Genomic DNA, 16,368 nt, shown 5'->3' with positions numbered 1-16,368 from the left:
AGTTCACACACAGATATGCATGCATCCAAAATGAGCTAGTTGTCTTATTAATAACACCACAAATGAGCATGCAACAAATTACAACAGTCTCTTACTAATAAAAGTGAGAGATGCATGACTGCAAATGTGTAGAAGCGCAACTTCATCAAGCAGGAGCATGCAATGTTAAGCACGACCAAACCGAAAGCCATGAGGGAAATGAAGGAGGATACATAAAGTCGTGACCTTCACCACAACACAGAGAGGACAAGACATACGAGGCAGGTAGTTGCTCGGACAAGATGTTAGGTATTAGTAACAGAGGGCAAAACAGACCGATCCAGATGTTTTAATGCATGAATGGGTCAGCGTGTCATGCGCAAACAACTGGAATCAACTGTCAGAGCTCCCGTGCTGATATTGCTTTTATTATTCATCCTTATTTACTTTTATGTTGCTGTTTGTCCATCACTTTGTGAGTTTTTGGAAAGCTTCTGCCAGTTTTTGAAAAATAAAACAATTCTAAGCCTTTTGAAAACTTGGAGCGAAGAGGAAGTTTAAAGGAAAAAAGATGGAAAGCTGTTGAGAAAAAATGTGATGTTAGAAATAAAGGAAGAAATCCCAGAAATACAAACCCCAGCTTGTGTATTTTTCATGATGCCATGTAACCCCCAAAAAAGATAAAGAAAGAGGGCTGGGAAACACACGGAAAACCCAAAAAAGGACAATAAAAATGATATCTACCAGACAATGGAGTTTGTTTACCATAGCGTGTCCAATACCTGAATGCTTTGAGAAAAGGAGGAAGAAAGGAAATTTAACAATGAACAAAAGGGTTGTTAATAAAATGGAAACTCAAAAGAAGTCATGATGAGTAGTCAAGCCGCTAGCATGTTAGTCTAGGTTCTGGTTAGTAAAATGAAAGACTCTAGTCAATGGTACGTGAGTGGTTAGTCCAGGTTTGAACAAAATGTTATCAAGAGACAAGCAAAGCATATGAGCGAGAATAAGAGAAGTTGGGGGAACACGAAAAATAAAGCGGACTCAAGGTTTATCCAAAGCCTGTAAAATTTTTAATAGGTTGAGGATTTGTGTGAAAAACAAAAATGTGAGCACATACATGAAAAGCCCTCCAGAATAGAGCATATTCTTTAGCAAGACTTTCCTATTTGTATTATTTATTTTGTCAAAACATGTCTACCTTCCATTATAATCTCTCATGTAAAGTAACATCTCATTTTCATGCCATTTATTAACAACTATGAACGGTGACCTCTAACTACCTCTTCGCTGTGATTCACGTCGTTTTTGACTTTCCCCGGGCAATTGCATAAGGTGTTTGTAATGCATGTGAAAGTAAAACAGCTATTAAACAAGGCGAGGGAAAAAACGATGCAGTCCTAGTGGATCAGAGCCAAAATAGCTCACGCTCGTGGGCACTTGCGCCTCCCCTCACTCCCGCACAAAAGCGACACTCCTGAGGGGCAAAACCACCCTAAATATTTACATATTTCAAAATGCAGCGGTGGAGTGATTTAACAGTTCAACAAGGATTGGCTGTGGGTAAATAGAACGGTTGTGGTTGGTTTGAGCCTCTCCCCACTGCCCTGATAAGAGCGACCATTTGGAAAAGTGAGGTGCATATCTAGAGGTGTAAGAGAGACGGCCTCTTGAAGCCATCACACTGCTGATAGCTTCAGACAGAGGTTACTGCCTGAGGAAGCAAAACATAAAGGTAGAAGAACTCAGAGGAGAAATGTTGTGTTGGCATGGAAGGCTCATTCAAATATATATAATACTGCACTTTTTGTCTTCTTCTGTGAACCAAATTTGAGAACAAAAGGCCAGCTTCCCGCCTCTTTAGCGTTACCTGTCTGAGGTTGCGTGTGACTTTAACGTCGTGCCAGGTGTTGTCGTTGAATTTTCCATTGACGGGTTCGACGATAGCTTCGAAAGCTCCGGAACCCAGGTTGATGACCAACGAAACGGCCCCGTCTTTCAGAGCCAGGTTGACGTAATCGGCGGACTTGCCGGTGTGGAGGATGAGACCATTTCTTTGCCAGGTCTTGAAGGACAACGTGATCTCATCGCTGCTGCTTTGGATGGGGTTCTGAGATAAGTCATAGCAGAAGTATTCAGAGCCTCGGAACGTAGCCACATTCTCTTCTCGTGCTGTAAGAGAACACATTAAGAGTGGAGGTGAACGTTTTGATACAAAACCAACCTGAATATACGCTTGTCTTTAAGAAAAACCTGGTGTCGCGGGGATTGTCCATTAAAGAATAAATGTATAAATAAAAGCAGGCCACATGACACAAAATTATGAGATGAGGTAAGCCAATGGACTGTAAGCAAGATGTCCTCATAGACATTAGATAACGTGGATCTAAAGCTATACATTTGGTGAGACCATCAGTGAGATCATTCATCTTCAATGACATCTCTCTCTTTAAACCTTTATATGTTTGGTGAGCACATCTGGCTCATAAATTGCACAGCCCCCTCAGATTTTTTCAGTGTTTGGAGAAGATTGATGCGAGTTTTTAATGGCAATATCTGGGAAGCTTAATACAAAGTAATTATAGCTAATGAGATACAAAAGTGCATAAAATATCTGAAATGAAACAATTATTTTAACAAATAATTACTCAAAACTCACTATGAAATTAAAAACACGTTACGTCAGCGCTTCCAAAACTGAAGTAACACACGAGGTGATGATGAAGCTTTTGATTCATTCATTCATTCTTTAGTTTAAAAAAAGTCAAATACAGTTTCAAATGTGGTATTTGGTAAAGTACAAAGTTAAACATGCGGTTTATGTATGGAAATAACACTTGTGTGTGACTTAAGGACAAAAATATACAATGTTACAGAGGGTATTTTATTCCAACAAAATACAATATACTACAATGTAGCTTATATGTCAGGATGAATAAAAAGATGTCCTGTGGCCCAGTGGTCATTGGAATTCAGAGAAGATCTACTACATGCACACTTATGGAAATAAGTTCACTGATGGTCCCTCTGGACCATAGTCCATTAATCACTAAGCTACGGCCGTGCGGTGCAGACCGGACAAAAATACACATCTAACAGACAGTTCTCCAAACCAACATTGTACATTTACATTAGGAGAAGCACTAATAGCAGGATTGATTTATCAGCACCTCACATGGGCCACTGTGAGGTCAATATATTCTCCTGCTAAATCTCACACATCCAAGTCTACGTTCCACCTAAGCAATCAGCATTAGTGAATGCTGGATTTGATGCCTTAAGACATTTTGGCTACTTCTGCATTGAAATACATCAGACTGAATGGAGTCCAGGGTTGCTGGGCTGATTTCCTCATCAGACTGGTGCTGGTGCCCAGCTGCAATACACTTCACATGGTAATAACTTCATGGGTTAAAAACGGTGGAATTTGACTGATAGTGGAAGGTATTGGAAGCACACGGGGTGCAGCTGGTAACATTATATGTAGCCCTCCATTAGAAAGGATTCGGTCCCAGCATAATGTAACCAAATACGACAATCCAGTTCTACAGTCCCTATACAGCAGAAGAGTTAAAGGGATATTTCACCCAACGATAAAAATTCTGTCATCATTCACACGCGTCCTCATGTTGTTCGAAACCTGTATATGACTACAAGATATTTCGAGAAATGCCTCAGTGGTTTTGTGTCCATACAGTGGAAGTCAATGGGTTCCAATGTTGTTTGCTTACCAACATTCTTTAAAAGATCTTCTTTTGTGTTCTGCAGAAGTCACATGTCTATGAACTATCCCTTTAACGTAAGATGCCAATGAATAACAGGAAGGGCTATGGGCGTATGGGAATGAAATCTATGTGTCAAATAGTGGCAGGTAGATATACTTGGCACATCGAAGTGAAAATCCCACATTGCTGAACCGATTCCCAAGTCCATTAATATTTGGCTAAGCTGTACAGAACAAAAACAGACAGGGCTTAATGTTTAGCCAGTAAAGATTACTAGACAGGGCCATGTGGGCTTATGAAAAACGTAGTATTTTCAAAATGAATTAGGTCTGCCATCGAGTCAGTTGACCTGATATTCAACCAAGCATAGATATTTTGTTGGCATTCTGTTCAAAGCCGTTTATTTCAGGATAAAAATGACATTTGCATGCATGGAGTATAAAACAAAGAGGATATTTCACCAATGTCACCTGCCAGCACCTGTTGTATAAAACAGATCAGAAAACCTCAACTATAAGCAAAAAACAAACTTGATTTCTCCCTGCTGAACAGGCTCTTATCCTATTTACACAAACGTTTTACTGCATGTTACATGGCAACACTGAAGGCTTCTGCTGACACCTCAACAGATGCATTAGATCTCCCTCGAGTATGTCTACCGTTAGCAAGGTGTTTCTGAGAGCCCCTGAATAGCTCCTTGACACCTTATCTCCCACCTCCTGACTGTGACGACGAGGTAACCGCATAGCTGAGAACCTGCCACGCCGCTAAAGTGCCTAGAGAGAGTACTGATCAATTATGAATTAAACAGAGTATAGTTTTATTAAGACACTGCTCTGCACTGCTGCCAGATGTTGACCGTTCGTCTCGAGCTTTGAAGAGTTTATATGAATCATCCAACACTGGTCCGGTATGATGTGGGCATGTACAGTGAGCAGAATGGATGATGTGATGGATACACAAAAGTAGGTGGGTCAATTAGTGAAAAAGGAATACAGAGATATACAGCCGCAGAAAAAAATACCTATTTTCAGTTTTTCTGAATTTACTTTTTATGTGCTTAGGCAAAATGATCATTTTTGATCATGTTTTCAGTGGGAAAAGTGTGTGGGTATATTTCATTCATATGAAAAAGAAAAGAAAATCTGCCCCCTGTTGTGAACCAGGATGTTTTTGTATTCCATTTAAAAATATTATGGTGGGTCTTGAGATTGAATGTACTTGGTGGGTCCTGGAATGAAAAAGTTCATTACGTTAAGTTTTAAAAAAATGTTTTATAAAATAAGCTGTCAGGTATGATTTGCAATTTACGTTTCAAACACAGAAGACGACAAAGACGAAAAGTTACGGATTCCAGCTTTACAATACAGATTTCCATATCTTCTTTTCATTTTCCAGACTGTAATCTGAACTACCACGCAGTCCAGCGAATGAACAAAAAACCCCAAGCACTGTAGTACATTTCCCCCATGCAGTTCCGTCTCCCCACCACACTCCTTTCAAAACAAACCTTATCTGTATAGATTTTTAATGAAAATCCTCAGGGGGGGCAAAGGTACTTAATCTCCTCTATAATAGGGGAGCCAACAGAAAGGAGGGGTGAGGTTACGGGCTGTGCCTGAGATAGCAATTGTGCTGAATTATGAAATCTTAATGAAAACATCATTATTAGTCAAATTGGCACTGGGGACAGAGATTGTTATCAGGTCATAATTGTAATGGTTCACTAATGCCTTTTTCTTTCCGATACACAGAAGAGGATTGCGGTGGCGCAGTGGTCATAGACGTGCTCGTGCGTAAAGGTGTCAGTGGAGAAAAGTAGTGTCGTTAGGGAAGCCATCAAATCCAGCTTGCTTTGGGGAGGACACCATTACAGAGTGAGAGCTTTCAAGCTGTCAATCATGTGTGTGAGGATGCAGGCAACATTCTGCCCAATCGGCCTCTCAACTTCAAAAACAAAACTGCAGTGTGCCACTTGCTGTAGTGCCCTTCACAGATCTCTAGCCCACCGTGACAGACACAGATGGACCCCTGTATAGAGATGCATGTTAGAATGACTGCCATGATATCAAATTTATATATATATATACAGTATATACACGTATTATTCTTATTCTTTATTAGTTATAAGCACATCTGGGTTTAAAATCAAGCCATCTTTAAAATGATCAATCGATGATCACATTGCATGGAGTAAATAATGAGAGCTAATCAGTCTTTCTCTCTCTTCTCATCTGTCAACTATGGGTAGTGTTAGGGCTAATCTATCCCTGCAGATCCAGAGGGAGCTTCCAGACGGGGCGGCCTGAGCATCCATCATGCAGCGGTGACGGAGAGAATCAATACAGAGAGAAGCAGGGCCGGGGACCGTCTCCCTCAGGCTGACCTGGAGAGGCCCTGGTGTCCATGCTGCACTCTCGTCACGGACAGCTGCTGACTCACCGGACTCTAACAACCATATAATAACCTTCAATTGTTAACTCGCATCAAACTTCAACCGAACCCGCCCACTGCTGCAATTATATGTCTATTGTACTCTGCAAGCCCAGAGGACTGATTTTGAAAAAAAGTGAAGTCACAGGGAGAATAGCTGTGTCACGGCCGATGTTATTGAAGTGCTTGTTTTCTTCATTTCCAGACATAGATTTTAGGTTGCTGTCAATTGAACCGCTAATGGCAGGTGGTATTCGCTGATCCGAGGGCCAGGAGTGCATTTACTAATGGGTGCGTGTACACTGCTAGCCTATTATACAAAAGAAAAGTAGCCTATAACTACTTAAAGGTCAAGTGTGTCATTTTTTGGAGGATCTGGACAGAAATGCAATATAATATACATAACTATGTCTTTAGAGGTGTATAAAGACCTTACATAATGAAGCGTTATGTTTTTATTACCATATACAGCCCTACTCGGACGATAATTGTTTCTCAAAAGGACGTCTGTAAAAAGAAATCTGCATTGCTCCTTGGTGATAAAACTCATGCATTCGGACAAACATAAATTCACGGTGTAGGTGAGAGTTTGTAATCCTGCGAACCCGGAAAATGCACTTCTCACGTGTTCAGTAAAATGACAATTAGCACGTATTTAATCATTATAATGGAATAAAATCTATATTTTAAAATGCCAATGTCGAATGTTTTCATGGTTTTTTTGTCTTTCTGTTCTTATCATCTCCCTCTCTGTAGTGAAGCAGCGATCCTGACCGGTCAAGTTAGCTAGAACTTATGTGAACTTGTGTGTGTGTGTATATGTTGTGCGTGCGTATATGTTGTGTGTGTTCGCGTAATGCATCTACATGATCACGTTAACAGCCGAAACGTATTAAACTCTGTATTATCTGGTCATCATACAGACACGTATGATATCATTCGAAGCTTTTTAATTATTTGCGTAGATCCACGATAACCACAAAACATTGTGCTTTTGTTAAATAAAGCCAAAAGGATGCACTTTCTGCCGTCTGTGAACTGTTTCTCTCCGTTCGCAGAATCGCTTCAGGTGCACGTGAGTCATATTGTACTTTTTATGCTGCCATTTATGGTATTTTCAATGCATCAGACAATATAATCCCTGAACCTCTTGAAGAGCAAAACTCTACGGTGCTTTTAATTGGTCAGAACGGACTTACAAAACATATTTGGGATTTAACACCTGTTATAAACTTGTTATAAACGACCTTGGTGTTTGTCAAAAAACGGTAGGTTATTCGGCCGGGGATTTTTCCGCCGGTGGTTGGAGAAAAAAACAAAGACATTCTAGATTCGGACGGCAATAAAATCACCATTTACCCCCGTAAATGGTGAAAATATCTTACATCCCTATGAGAAACAATTACCGTCCAAACAGGGCTTTCGAATGAGCTATTTCTATCTACATACACCAGTGGCGGTTCTACATTGAATTACACCCTGGGTGAGACCCCCTTCGAGCTTTTGCTCGTTTCTCCTCTTCTTCTTTTCTTTTTTTTTCTAAATTGGGCACCTGATGGCTTTGACCTTTTCCTGTCCATCTCTGTGTTTATTTGGCACTCGACAATCAACAGATTTCCCATCCCCCCAACACAACCAGAAGTCAAGACTAAACCAATAGTGTTTTCACGACGCGTCATCAATCCGGAAGTCGGCCATGTTGGAGGCATTGAAAGTAAGCACTGCTATTGAACCTAATGGAAATCGCAGATTTTGCTGGAGAAAAAATGATTCTTCTTTAGAAATAACTGTGAAAATAAAGCTCTTTAATGCAAGTCGATCACACCCCAGAATCGCTATAGCCATGTGCTGTAACATCACGTGCAGTATAATTAATTATTTTCTACTCTGAACTTCACTCACGAGAAGTATTGATTGATGACGCGTCGTGAAAACACTCTAATGGTGACCACATAATCGTTTTGTATTACCCAATTTTATTAGCCATTTCACACAGCTTCTGTGCACGGCACCTTCTCAGCAAGCAGGGGCGCCAATTTGCCAATTCCCCACACAGTGAAATGACAGATAATAGAAAACCGCTTCGCGGTGGCGGTGCAGAGGATTTTTAACTGCTCGTGCCTCCCCGCATGTTTCATGAAAAAATGCCGCCCCGGGCAGCTGCCCGGTTCGCCCGTGCCAAAAACCGCTACTGACATACACCATGGGTTCCTTTGCATGGAATTCACCATGTTGATTCTACAGTAGCCCTAAACGGACAAACTGCCCTACAGAGCGAGTTTCGTAAATACGTTATCTCATTGCGCAAAAAAGTGAAGACATCTAAGTTCTGTGTCAGCCACCGTATGCTTTCGAAAGTGAGAGGTGGAAAGAGCAGTTGGTTGCAATTCGCAACCTCACCGCTAGATGCCACTAAATTTCATACACTGGACTTATGTATCAGATACAATTAATTAAGCAGTATTTTTCTAGAACAAAAACAAGGATCCCACTTAAAGAGATAATTCACCCAAAAAATGAAAATAGCACTGTTTCATCTAATAGAGATGGTGATGTTTTATCTATTGTAATACTTAAAAACAAAAAAAGATGATTTAAAATTTTTAGCTAGGTTTTAAAAACAAACCTTTAAAATGAAACCATGTTTTGAACAATGTATAATTAAATCATACTGGACTTCTCAATGCTATGCAAGCGGGAGTTTCATTAGGCTATATATCGCTCGACAATGTAGCATTAAAGTGCAACCTGTGGAACAAAGAAGTGCTTTACTAAACCTGAGCCGTTGTCACTACTAAATGATGTAGTTACATAAGTAGAATAGCTGTATTTAGTTTCTGTTGATGTGTGTTTAAATCTCCCTCTCTGAGAACATTTGGGTAAGAGAGGCCTGCCGCAGTCCAAGTTCCGCTTCAATGCCTCGCTCCTCCCTACTGCAGCTTTGGCTGCTACTATTAGCTTTCTCTCTCATTTTTCTGTCTATCTCTCTCAGACTGTCTGCCTCCTGCAGGTGTCTGGGTGCCTGTCGGCTTGTTTTACTTGGAAGAAAAATTAAAACCTGTATGCTGAATAACACAGAAAGAGATGAAGTTATAATATTTGATGTTCCTTGACATGATTACAGTACATCAGAAGATCCCTTAAATGCCCTTGACCCAAGGTTGCTGCGCTACAGACAGAACAGTAGGTCACAACAGAGTTCTCATACCGGAGGATGTGCATATGGTGGTGGTAAGGATGACGTAATGTTATTATTGTGGTATGTGGAGTAAGTGGAAGTGTGCGTGATCTTGTGTGCGTGATCTTGTGTGCGTGTGTGTGACGTGACTAGCTAGAACAGGAGTGGGAGTAAAAACAGCGGGAAGTTCTGGACTCAGACCAGGTGTGAGAAGACAGGAATTCCAGATCAGACCATCTGTTGGTCTTTTTCAGAGCAAGCAAACATGACAGTCACATAATTCATAGTGCATTTACACTTTTTTTCTGATACAAATATAAAATATAGGTTGTATACAACGCACTGTATAGGAATGTAGAATGCATAATGCAATTAAAATGTACTTTATAATTTGTTATATGTTCTTGTGAATAACTGAAACTACATATGCAAAAATGTATTTTTAATACATTATGCTCTTTTAGGTACAGCCATGAAAACAATAAAAGTAATTTAGAAAATATGTAATTAATTATCATGGTTTGTATAAGATAAATAAAATAGCTTTAGAATTAATGCAATAAGATTTATATGAAACAAAAAATTGTATCTATAATGTTACAAAACATGTATTAATCAACATTCCCTGTTGTTTAAAATCTAGTTGGATGAGTTCTTTTCAAACACAGAAGGATACGATTAAACCAGATCATTTCCCAGCAAAGCCTTTTCTCATAGAACTGAGGAATGAGAAACGAAAAGATAAAAGCGTTCTCCTCCCAGTTAAAGGGTTCATCAGCCCAGCTGTCAGAGATGAGAATATTATCGCCTCTCTTGCCTCCTTTATTTACTACTGCAAACCTAAAACTACATGCTACATACAGATCAGCATCGCTGTCCCATTCCATTGAAATTGTTATTCCTTTTTTTGAAAAGCTTTAGGATACTGTTGAAGCTTTTGCTTTCACAATCCAGTGAAAGCAATTTCATACCCAGCTAATTCAAATTTGCCAGCTCTTTTTGATCTCCGGCATTAAATGTATTTCATTAATTTTTTCTCATATTTTCAATTACAGGTATGACGCTCTGGGATGGAGAGACCATCCGAGTAGAAGAAAACAAAACTATTAAAGCACTGTCAGTTCAACAGCAGAAAAGCTATTTTTAAGAATGAATGTAATCATTTTTTATAATAACATAAACAAGGAACTGCTTTGACTGGTTATCAGATCAGAGAAATAACCACAGGTAAGCTATTAAGGGAATGTGATTTCTAAAAATAAACTTTCTTTAATAATACAGAGTACATTTGATTTTACTAAGAGAGATCAAAAGGTGATAATATTGCAGTAATACAAGATCAGCCTGAAAAAATATTATACAATGGACCGTTTGACAGGACACTCTCTCCACTGTTTTTTTGTTTACTACACTATAATTTTTGATATAATTCAGTATTTGATGTCTTACATACTATATATTTGGTAAACAGATGTGAAATAAGTGGAGTAACAGAGTCAGCGGGTCATTATGACAAATAGATATCTTCGCCTTATATACCGCATGGTTCATGGATGACTCAAAACATGAAGGTAAGTAAAAATAATAATATCACTATACAAAATTAAAACAATGATATATTCAAGGACATCTAAAACAGCCTATAAATAACCAAATCTTTTGAGGATGCGGTACTGAAGCTGCATTTCCTGCACCATTGGAGATTTTGTTAGCTTTAGGAGTAATGATGCCGCTAATGACGTGTCACACGCATTTATTAAGTGCAGGGATTCAATAAGCACAAGAGGAAAAGCAGATTCTTCCACATGAGCTCCTCACCAGCATCTACATTCCCTGAAAATGTCCTCGTATCTCTACTCCAGAGTTATTGTGACATTTCCCTCTGAAAGGCTGCCTTACTACTGCTGTAATTTGGTGTAATGGCACTGAGCGGTTGATGTAATCCTGAAAAAGGCAAAAGAAAGGCGCGGAAAAACTAGAACAAGCACGGCATCAAAGGAAAGCGATGCTGTCATCTCGGGGGCAAAGCAGGGACAGGAAAGCTAAACTACACCTCAAAATGAGACGCGACAAGCCAGAGAGGAGAAGAGAGATTCCACCAATGGAAGAGAGCCAGATAATCATCAGCAATTTCGGCACACACAAGAGAAGTCGTTTGTTAGTCCCTGTAACCAGCGGAAAGCCCGGATGTCAATGAATTTAACGTCACAAAGAAGAAACAACAGATCTTGCTCGAACAAAAGCCAGATACTGCTGCCTGTCATTTCATTACAATGAACAGCTCATGACGTCTGCTGTTCTTTTAAATCTAATAAGAAAATGTACATAGTGTCCAAATATGCTCAATAAAATGACGAGGCAACAACATTGACATAGAGGTGTGTGTTTTTTTAAGCATGCAGGCATAAATTGAGCACTAACCCGCCGTTTGTGAGTTATCCAGAAAGGATGCGTTACAGGACTGCTTATATACAGTACACCCGTTCTTTTGGTCAGTTTGTTTTCCAGCCCGAGGCGTGACTGCCAGTCCCACGAGCATTTCATTTACTTTCAACGTAATACAGTGCTATTGGCCATTATCTCTGCTGTCAGCCGCTGTGTTGATATTTAATGAAGGGGCATCTATGTCTGGATGCCATTTTTCAGCTGCCTTGGCGTTGCCGTGGAGACGTGCCGGTGTAGGGCAGTGGAGCTTGGCCCATCATTTTCCACTTGAACCAGATAAGACAGGCATTTAGTGCCACAGCCCAAATTCAATATTTATTTTCCAACCCCCTTAATTTGCATCTCACATGTTGTTACACCCTGAGAGCGAGAGAGAAAGAGTGAGAGATAGCTTGCTTTATAACGTACAGCGGGATGTTACAGGAAAGATGCATTGTCGTAGAAGTGGTGAGAGGCTAAATACATAATTCAACTGCGATACAAAATGGCAGGCCATTAGAATCGTACATAGTACATCATGTAAATGCATATCATACAAGTACATATACATCATATAAAATCTTGATTTTTTAAAATTTATATTAAAATAGGGGAAGATGTCGTACCAAAACAAATAACAAATTGCACCTATTGCAATGATTTGCGTTAGAATAGATCACTTATGGGATTTTTTTGTCATATATTTTCAAAGCCATTCCCATCTGTAATGAAAAATAGACAACTCAAGATTCCAAAAGTGAAATGATTAAAATGACTTTAAATTGTACCACCCAATGTATTCAAGTTTAAAGATTTAAAAAATATTTTAGGTTAAAGGAACAGTTCACCCATTTACTAACCCTCAAGTTGTTCTAAATCTGTATACATTTCTTTGTTCTGATGAAGACAGAGAAAGATATTTGGAAGAATGCTTGCAACCAAACAGATCTTGGCCACCATTGACTATACCATAGTAGAAAGAACTTCTTAGCAAATTTCTCTGTTTTGTTGAACACAAAAGAAGATATTTCGAAGAATGTAGGAAAGCAAACAGTTCTGGGGCACCTTTGACTGCTATTGTCATTTTTCCTACTATGGTAGTCAATGGTGGCCAAGAACTGTTTGGTTACAAACATTCTTCCAAATATCTTTCTCTGTATACCTCAGAACAAAAAAAAAAATTAAGGAAAAAAAAAAAAAAAAAAATTTTTTTAAGGGGGATGAACAGTCCCTTTAACTTACAAAACAGTATCTGCAGTGTTTACAACCACCGACGCAAAAGGACAAAGAGGGCACATTATGTCCCCTACAGACATATGCCCAAAAAAACACATTAACCCTGCTCGACATACATAAACAGAATGACCTTTACTTTCCACCGAGATATATCCATGACTTGCACCTGTCAATAGCCTCACGACCCAACAAACACCATTAAACACAAAGTAATAGGCTGTTCACTTCCAAAGAGAAAGAGCAGGGGACAGTGATAAAGGATATTGATCACCAAGGGCATCTTTTCCCTTTGATATCGCTCCATTCATCCATACACCCATTCATCTGAGTGAGAAAAAGGAAAAGCCGAATCCTAACACTCCATGTCTTTCCTGCCTGCAAATCAATGAAAGGTCGCAAAACGCTATATGAAGATGCTAGTGAATCAACTTTGACATATTATTAGCCATGAATGATTAGTGATTAAAGAGACTTAAAGGATGCAGATGTGTGCGCACAGGATTCAGAAGTATTGAAGACAGCTGTCGTGTCCGATTTTCATAATTCTTCATAAGGCCCGTACTGTCTTCCACCCGTTAAAGGAAGTAATTGCGCTTTGACATGAAAAATCGCACAAGCAGAGATTAATCAAAATGTTAAACTAATTTACGCAAGCATGCAGAGTGTTTGTGATGAATTACGCATATTAAAGTCAATGTGTTTTCTTGTTATGTAAGTGAATGGGAATGGACAGACAAAAATGTTATTCAAGAAAAATGACAACGGCTAAGGAAAGGTCATTGCAGATTAAACTGATAACTGACAGACATACTTCATTTTACATGTCAAATGTACATTGTATAGTGTTTTTGGGAGGACGGTGTAAGCCATAGAAACACATTAATGCACACAAATACATTAAAATAAAATGCAAACAAAACCAGCTTCAACTACATGTACTGAGTCCCGTGGCAGAAACAATAAACTTATCTCCATAAAAACAACGGAAGGGTTTGCTTTTTTATCCCAAGAGCAGAGAAATTTTAAAAAAGTCTCCAGAATAGTACAAATCCCTTTGTCTCTATTTGTTCTTCCTAAATTAAACTATTGACCTGAGTCAAGAAACAAGCCCAATTATTTATCTTACAGATGCAGGAAACAAATGCAAATATACAAAAACACAAAGACGCCGCAGGCATGTGTTCACACGCTAGCCTCTAGGAAGACATCAGGAAAAGGAAAATACAGCTTTAATCTGTATGCCTGTATGAAAAGTCTGGACTGTTTTCCCCAGGGCCACATTTATGCCCTTTGGCATTGGGAAATGAGCTTCATCATTTTGGGAACATTAATTGTAATGACAATGATAGGCAATTTATACGCCTGTCTACATCAATCTTGATATTGGTCGAGTACACACACACATGCACACAAAAAACTCCACTTGAAATATTAATTCAATTCAATTCAATTTTATTTATATAGCGCTTTTCACAATGTGCATTGTTCCAAAGCAGCTTTACAGGAGCAAATAAGAAAAACACAGAAAGGTAAAACACAGCACAGTTCATGGTGTTTATAGACCAAGCAAGATCATTATAATAAATAATATCTAATAAATAAATGAATAAATAAATAAATGCAGTCTCCCGGTGAGCAAGCCAACACTGCACTGCTCTGCTGTGTTAACTCTGTTTTGGAAAAACTGCCAAATGTTCGTACAACATTTTTTTATATGCAATGTATAAATTTCAATGTTTAAATATTCCCAAACTAATGATCAATACATTATGTTTTACTTATGTTAATAACAATAATAATAAAATGAAACTGTTTGTTGCACAAAAAACAGTATTTGAATAATAGTTTGGTTTCTTTCATCTTCAACTCAAATTAGCTATATATTTATTTTCACGTCCTGCTTTAGAATTATTCTTCTTCAAGAAGCTACAGTAAACCGGCTTCTCATCGCATTAACGACACTTTAATGAATCTGCAGATTAAACGCAGATTGTAGACACGGCCGTGAACACGTTCAATAAACTGTAAGCGACAGAAAGACAGATGCATCTGACAGCTCCACTGCTGGGGTCTTCCTCAGAGGAACCAGGCGCCAGGCCAGCAGCGACGGATGAGCCCTACGGCAAGCCAGTGTCAAACACAATGACCCTGCAAAGACTCTCAGAAGTCCATATTATCCACAGGGGGCCTTAGGAAGGCCTGTTCTCTTTCCCTCCTCTCTCATATACCCCCTACTTCAGTCTATCCATACAGCCCCCCTTCCCCCAACAGGCCCCCCTGGGCTAAGTGTTTTTAACCCGTTTTCTCATGGGTACCAGACAGAAGGAGTCCCCAGGAGACCCGTAATCATCTCCTTTCAGAACGTCTCCCCCCATCTCCCCCTCCCTACTGTCTCTCGATGCAGTACAGTCTGACATTCCTCAGACCGCATTGTCTAAATCTGTCCCAAATTCTCTCTGACATCTCGCTTTTTGGGAAGGAGGCTGCTGAAGATATGAGGATGTATAAATGTAGCAAATAAAAAGGTATGTTTAATAATTGAATGTGTACAGTATGAGCTTCTCCTTGTATAATAATGATAATAATTGTGTAATAATAAGTGAAACAACAGTATGTTAGCTTTGTCAAGCCAACAACAACAATAATAATAATAATATTCATCATTATCATCATAAAAAACCAACTGTTGTTAATCATTAATAATAATATTATTAATAATGATAATACTACTACTACTACTATTAATAATAATAATAATTGCAGTAGTTACTTTTAGCAACCATAATGATTAATATCAATATAATAATAGTATTAATACTACTACAAATAATAATAATATAGACAAAAATCTTCAGAATCATAATACAAATAAACTTGTATTAATCATTATTATTAATAATATTCATTGATGTTGTTGTTATGATTACCCATAGTAATAATAATCATCATCATCATCATCATTATTATTCATGTAGTGTTTTACATAGTGGTTGTACATAGTTGCTGAGTTGACTCAAGTTTAGATTTTTTTTATAAACCATTGGGCTTTGGGCTCCATATTTCATGGGTAAAGCCATCAATAATGTTTTATATAATTTAATTTCAATAAATGCGTGAATATTTAACAAACATTGGCATACAACACTATCTAGTACAAATTCAAAGCTAATCCACACAATGTACCAAAATAACATTCTTACTGTAAAATGTTTATCTGTATTGTATGTGAGAGAGGGATAGGGTGGGTGTGGAGTTTGAGACCTCTGCTCAGCGAAGAGGAATGATGGAAGAACGCAGGCATAAAGCGAATGATATTATTCCATGACCTGAGTCTAAATCATTCTTCTCCTTCAGTCTGGGCCAACGGCCACCAAACAAAGGACGGCTACCACC

General features: G+C 38.7%; 1 protein-coding gene across 14 annotated transcripts in view; it reads right to left on the bottom strand.

Moving 5' to 3' along the window:
* Positions 1 to 16,368, bottom strand: part of nrxn3a (neurexin 3a) — a 240,899-nt gene that overhangs the window by 191,591 nt on the left and 32,940 nt on the right. For all 14 annotated transcript variants that reach the window (XR_008963687.1, XR_008963688.1, XR_008963689.1 and 11 more), the window contains one exon: positions 1,850 to 2,151. Coding sequence is in view for 11 of the 14 variants with exons in the window: in XM_057344277.1 (XP_057200260.1) it covers positions 1,850 to 2,151 (302 nt within the window). In the remaining 3 variants the exon portion in view is untranslated. The remainder of the gene's footprint in view (positions 1 to 1,849; positions 2,152 to 16,368) is intronic.

The sequence above is a fragment of the Triplophysa rosa genome, linkage group LG10 (assembly GCF_024868665.1).
Source record: "Triplophysa rosa linkage group LG10, Trosa_1v2, whole genome shotgun sequence".
Classification (NCBI taxonomy): Eukaryota; Metazoa; Chordata; class Actinopteri; order Cypriniformes; family Nemacheilidae; genus Triplophysa; species Triplophysa rosa.
The sequence above is the reverse complement of the archived record's forward strand: the minus strand, read 5'-3'. Positions and strand labels throughout refer to the sequence as shown.